The 6,531-nt window shown below is 43.6% G+C and overlaps 1 protein-coding gene across 1 annotated transcript in view; it reads left to right on the top strand.

The window, feature by feature from the left end:
- Positions 1-335: 335 nt before the first annotated feature.
- The window catches only part of LOC109939029 (phospholipase C, gamma 1), a 149,389-nt gene continuing 143,193 nt past the window's right edge, over positions 336-6,531 (top strand). Inside the window, exon 1 of the mRNA XM_048608540.1 lies at positions 336-1,190. Coding sequence (XP_048464497.1) covers positions 962-1,190 — 229 coding nt within the window. The 5' untranslated portion in view covers positions 336-961. The remainder of the gene's footprint in view (positions 1,191-6,531) is intronic.

The following is a 6,531-nucleotide window of genomic DNA, read 5'->3' as shown; positions in this document are numbered from 1 at the left end:
GTTGGAGTTGCCTGAGGGATACTGGTAGCGACTTTGTTTAAAGGTGCATCATGCAGCGCGTGTAAAGTTCTCAAACTGCACCGTTTTTGTTGCATTCTACCATGTGAGAGTGCCACTTTTTTAATATATATAAGAAAAGTAAAGGAGAGATCCGGGGGGGGGGGGGAAGAGAGAGAAGTTTCTTTTCGTGATGACTTTTTGAGACCTGCAATCCTAGCGATGCAGAGCTCTGCAGTTAGGATCTGAAGTGCGGCAGTGGCTTTATTTGGAGGTGGGGTTACAGCTCAGGGAAGCTGGTGGGAGGGGGAAGGGTGAGTGTAGCATTTCGCCAGCTGGATGGTGTGTGCGGACTTGGGCAGGATGCAAGCAACAGCAGTCGGAGAGCAGTGAAGAGCTCCAAGTAACCTCGGGGAAAGTGGAATTAATTGTGTGTGTGTGTGCGCGCACACATTGGAGATATCCAGGACCCCCCCCCCCCCCCCACTCCCCGGTTGGTTACATGAAATCAACACAAGAAGCTTTACTTCCGGACCGTCGCCTTTTTTTAAAAAAAAATCTATATCTTATACACATTGTTGCGGAGAATCTTTGTGATCAATAATTACAGCGGAAGAAGCGAAACACGGCGAGGAAGGGGGTGGAAAGGGCAGGGAAGGTTGAAAAGGCACTGACTCCATGCCGGGAGGGAAGTTTACGACAAGCCTGCAGGGTTTTGTAGACGTTTTCCCAGCCAGACAGTGAATCGCGTGGACCAGGACAATAGAAAGCTGCTTTTCTCTCTCTTTCTGTAACTACCCTGAAATTGCATTGCTACTGCTGGGCTTCCTTTTGGGTTTTTTTTTAAAAGAAAAATCCTGATTTTTTTTTCGCCTCTTTCGCCCTCCTTTTCCATTTTTTTTGGTTTGTTTATATTCTCTCTCGCAATTTAGTGTTTTCTCTCTCTCACACACAAAGCCAGAACATGGCTGTTGCTGCGGGAGGGCTATTCCACAACGGGTTGCTGCAACACGACCATGGAGTGCCGAGCGAGCCCCAGATCGCCGAACTCTGCCGGAGTTTAGAAGTGGGCACTGTCATGACCATCTTCTACTCCAAAAAGTCCCAGCGGCCGGAGAGAAGGACGCTGCAGGTAAAGCTGGAGACCCGCCAGATCATCTGGAGCCGGGGAGGCGAGAAAGTGGAAGGTGAAAGTAAGTGACCAGCTTTGGCTCGGCTGTTGCTCCAAGCGAGGAGGTTGGGAGAGGGGATGGGGGAGACTATCAGGATTGGGGACAAAAAAAGGTCTTGGCAGAGTTTTTTGTCCCAAATCTGTCTTTGCCCCAATATTTAAAAGGGCAGTGCTTGTTCAGAGAAGTTTGGGGAACAGCCTTAATGAAATCATTGTATTTGTTTTCCCCCTAGGCATTTATATATATATATATATATATATGCGCGCCCTTCAGCGTTCATTCTCTTGGTCAGGAGCCACCTACAGCTCTGGGAGGTGCCCCATCCGTCGTGGCCCCGCTACAAGGCTTCACTGAAAATGAAGCCACACGGTTCTGGGGAAACTCAGCAGGTCTGGTAGCATCTGGGGAGAGAGAAACACTGAGTACATGCTCTTGGGAACTGGTTTGGCTTCCCTCTCCACAGAAGCTGCCAGACCTGATGACTCTCTCCAGCACTTTGTGGTTTTATTGCCTTTTTGTTTAAACTTCTGTGCAGTATTTTTAACTGGGGACTATAGTTAATCCCTGTAGGTAGGTCCGACGCACATTCACTGCCGCTGTGTGAGACCTGAACGGGAAATCAAACTCCAAGCGTTCGATGTCAGTTAGCCTCTAGCAGTGTGTAGAGTTTACCAGTTCCCTCTTGCACAAACTTGGATGTATTCACTTGAGATTAGAGGGTTAAAAGGCAGTCTAATTGAGGTGTATGGAATGATAACCCTATAAAGTAGGTGCCCTGATGCCACCTCCTCTAGTGGGAGAATCCAGAACAGTTGGCTCAGTTGGCTGGTTTGTGATGCAGAGTGATACAAACAGTGTGGATTCAATTCCCTCACGGACTGAAGTTACTATGAAGGATCCCCCTTCATGGTGCACCCTACACCCCCACCCTTTCACCTGAGGGATGGTGGTCCTCAGGTTAAACTGCCACCCAGTTTCTTCCCCACCCCTTCCCCCTTCTCTCACTTCCTCCCTCTCTGTCTCTGTGTTTCTCACATGAGAGAGCAGTCCTATGGTCTGGTAGGACTGTGATGACTTTACCAGAGCAAAGGGGATGCATTCTTAAAATTAGAACTTAACTATTTAGGGATGAAATCAGGAAACTTTTTTTTTCTTTGATCCACACAAAATAGTTTAATTATTGAATGCATTCCCCATAATGGCCCTGCATGTAGGGACAATTACACATTCTCCAACTGAACTTGATTCATACGAAGAATTGACTAAAGGCAGGAAACTGGTCTTGAGTTCCAGACGTAATTGTATGGTGGAACAAGCTTGAAGGGCTGAATGGCATGTTACTGTCACTATGTACAGCTCTACACCACAATCTGCTCTCTACCATCATTGTATTCAAACCCAATGATCAAACCGTCTCTTCCCATTTGTAGCATCTACAACAAATCCTCAAAGTGTAGGTCAAATTAGTTCCAGATTAGCCCATTGTAAGTGATTCCTGCCCAGGAATAGAACTGAAATATCACGTTGCAACTGAAAAGTTTGCAATATTAACTTAGATTTCTTATTGTGTGCACTCGCTAACCTGCTGTGTGTCTTGAGGCCTTTCTGTTACTTATTTCTTTTTTATAAATGGAATACAGATATACAACAATCACCCATGGCTTGTATGCGGTTCAAAAATATTGAGCTCACCAACAGATGTTGTTAGTCCATTGTACGGCACAGCAATATCGTCTTTTAAAAATCTGTGTACCTTTTTAGGTGCAAGGCCATTAAAAAGGGTTATTCTATCAATATTGGATTGCTTAAGCTCATTGGAAGTGAGTAAATTAATAATTTATATTGTTAATCCCGAGACCCAGGGAATGTTCTGGGGAACAGGATTCGAATCTCACCATGGCAGATTGTGGAATTTGAATTGAATAAAACTCTGGAATTTAGAGTCTAATGATGACCATGGAACCATTGTTGATTATGTGGGGGTGGGGGGGGAGCAGAATACCCCATCTAGTTAGTTTATTTCCCTAAAGGATATTAATATTCATCCTCATCTGGTCTGATGTAACTCCAGACTCGTAGCAATGTGGTTGACTCTTAACTTACCCTCTGGGCAATTAGGGATGGACAATAAATGCTGGCCTAAACAGCGATGCCCTCATCCCATGAATTAATTTAAAAAAGTTACCAAGTCAATTAAGGCCAGAAACCATCTGCTGTCCAAGGTTACCAGTAGTGATGCAGCAGTGAAAGAAGGATAGAGAGGCAGAATCTGGCAAGTTCAATTGCATCACTATCCATGGAATCATGTTAGAAAATGTGGATGTGGGAATGTTACAGAAGAGCTCGGCTGTGAAGGCACTTCCTCTCTGGAACGTAGTGATCATTTGGCATTCACTGTAGACTCAACCAAGAGCATTGCCACTTGATGAGGGTTGCATGTGGATTTCTATAAAGAGATAACTGGGTTGAAACAGCTTTAAACCTGAGGGAGGATAAAAGCAGACGTGTTTAAAGTTGCTAACGTTGTAATTTCTGCCTAGGAAAGTTTAAAAGTAAGTTTTAATTCTGGTACCATGTGCTCTGCCTTGATGAGCTAAGCATGTTCCAGGAGCCAGATTTTGAGTATTGTGGGCACAGTTGAGCTTCCGACCACATCTAGCTATTACTAACACTGCCTACTTTCACCTTCGTTCTCATTTCTTGTGTTACTGAATTTCTCCCCCGTGCCTTGGAGCCAGACTCAATTATTCCAACTCTCACTCAGCTGGCCTCCCACTTTCTAGCCTCTTAAAAAATTAAGGTCATCTGAAACTCTGGCTGCTTTGTTAACTCATACCAAGTCCCATTTACCCATCAGCCCTGTGCTGGCTGACCTACATCAACGCCAGTTAATTCTCAGTGTTTTCAAATGCCTCCATGGGCCTCCTCTTTCACCCTAAGTAATCTCCAGTTGTACGGCCCTCCATGATATCTATGCTCATTACATTCTAGTACTTGAGCATCCCTGCTTTAAACTCTCCACTTTTTTGGCAGCATGCCGCCTTCTGCCACAGCCTCAAGATGCGAAATTCCCACCTTAAAGCTCTCTGCCTCTATTTTCTTCTTGGTCACCTGCTCTGATGCTTCCTTAAATAGATCATTGTAAGATTTTGTTTGACTCTTCCTGTGAAGTGCCTTGGAATATTTTAGTTTGTTTAAACTCGCCAATCTTTATGAGCAGTAGTGACAAGATCCACTTTGTGCTGGATCTGTCACTGCAGATAATCCAAGAAATCCGAAGATACCAGATTGGTTCGGTAAGTAATTCCCTGACCAGGGATTCAAAGGGACTCTAGGGTAGGCAGCAATATGGAGTTGAGGCACAATCTGATCAGCCTCCAAGCAAACTTGATTGGCTGAATGGCCTACTAATTTGTGCATTTGCATGACGAAAGTTTATAATTCAGTGTAGAGGAATCTGAAAAAAAGATTTAGTCAACTTCCTTCCCACCCCATGAAATCGTTGAACGTTGTCACAGTGCAAATTGTAACAACATGGGCAATTCTTGGGGAATGAGTCTGAGTTTGACATTTAACTTTCCAATGTAATCTGTTTTTTTTTAAATCAAACTTGATTTTGTTGTCAAACGATCGATATGGGTGAATCTTTCCCACTAAAAGATTCCCTTGTTTTTAAAAAAAAAAGTTAAAGAACCTTACTCTGGTTACAATTAGAACAGCATTACTTTGCAACTAATTCTGTCAGGCATTGATATTTGCAGATCAGTAAACACAGGTGCAATGAAAAGGTGAACGATTAACACCGCAAACACTGGCATTGTTTTCTGGCTCTAAGTTATGCTTTTTACACGCGGTACATTTCCACTTAGTTGGAATATGAGCATGGCTTCTTTGGACACTCTCAAAAAAATAGTCTGCATTTTGTGCCTGGATTTCCTGATGTGGGCAACTTGCTGTAAGAAGTTTTCATAATTGTATAGAAGGATGAACCAAAACTGCTTTCAGGTTGGCTGCCACATCTGGCATAGTCCATACCAATGACCTCACTGTCGTTATTACTAAGTATAAGGGCAGTATAAAGGTCTTGCCAGAATCCATCTTTTGTACATATCCCATGTCAGTTGTATAATTGACTCTACAAGCCCCTGTGGTTCCAAAGTCATTATTGGAATCCTTTGCAAACCCTGTTAAAAATCAATGTTAATGTCCTTTTTCGTTCCGTCTGTTCTCTTCATTGTGAAAACAAACTTGTTTTGGTCAGCCCCTCGGATGGAATTAGCTAAAGACAGATTCCAGATTTGATTGCAGGCTATGAATGCGGTGAAACAGCTGTTGTAATTGTTCCAGCTTTTCTGGATCTAAAGGGTGGAGGACGATGAATGAGTCGTCTTCATTCTTGTTACTTAAAGATCCGCAGCCTCCACCAGTACTGCTGCACATGCATGCCTGTACAGTGAGAACAGGATCAGGCTCAGTGGCTGTGTCCCATTAGCTATTGATTACCCAAGCTTGGACTGTAATAATAAAATTATACAATCCCACAGGTATCGTAAAGGTCGGTCAAAGAAGTAAAATCCTTTGATATTCAAGGGAGACTGGATCCAAAGTTGGCTTAATGTAAGAATGATAAGGTTGTGGTTATGTTTCTGTGACTGAAAAGGTTCTTATCGGTGGGTTCCACAGAGCTCCGTACTCACCCCCTTGCCTTCTGTAATCTATATTTGTGATTTAGACTCTAATGTGGGTTGCATGGTAAAGGAGTTTGCAGCTGGTGTAAAAATTGACCATGTGGAAGAAAGCTTTAGATTCCAGGAAGATGGATAGTCTGGTCAGTTGGATGAAGAAAGTGAAAATTTTAATTCTGTGCAAGAAGAGAGTTCTTGTGTTTCAGAAAGTGGAGTGAGGCAAGGCACTACACAATAACTGGGAGGATCTAGGATATTGTGGGGGAATAGGTGGACCTAGGACATTTTTGAATGTTGAAACAGGGCAATAAGATGGTTAAAAAGGATATGGCATGCTTTTCTCCATTCACTGAGACATAGAATGGTAAGAGCAAGGAATTTATATTAGAACTGTGTGAAACCTGCGTTAGCCCAGAGCTTGAGAGTGCTACACAGTTGTGGTCGCCATATTAAAACAAAGATGTTATTGCCTTGGAGAGAGTGCAGAGGTTAGTAGGACTGGGAAGGTCTAGCGAAACAACTGAGTAGGCTGGAGTTGTTTTTCCTAGGAATAGCAGGTGGTGACTGTGGGATGGGAAAGAGAGCAGTTGAGATACAGAGATAACAAGGTGTAGAGCTGGAGGAACACAGCAGGCCAAGCAGCATCAGAAGAGCAGGAAAGCTGATGTTTCGGGCCT

The sequence above is a fragment of the Rhincodon typus genome, chromosome 19 (genome assembly GCF_021869965.1).
Source record: "Rhincodon typus isolate 14 chromosome 19, sRhiTyp1.1, whole genome shotgun sequence".
NCBI lineage: Eukaryota > Metazoa > Chordata > Chondrichthyes > Orectolobiformes > Rhincodontidae > Rhincodon > Rhincodon typus.
This window is presented reverse-complemented; position numbering and strand designations above follow the sequence as displayed.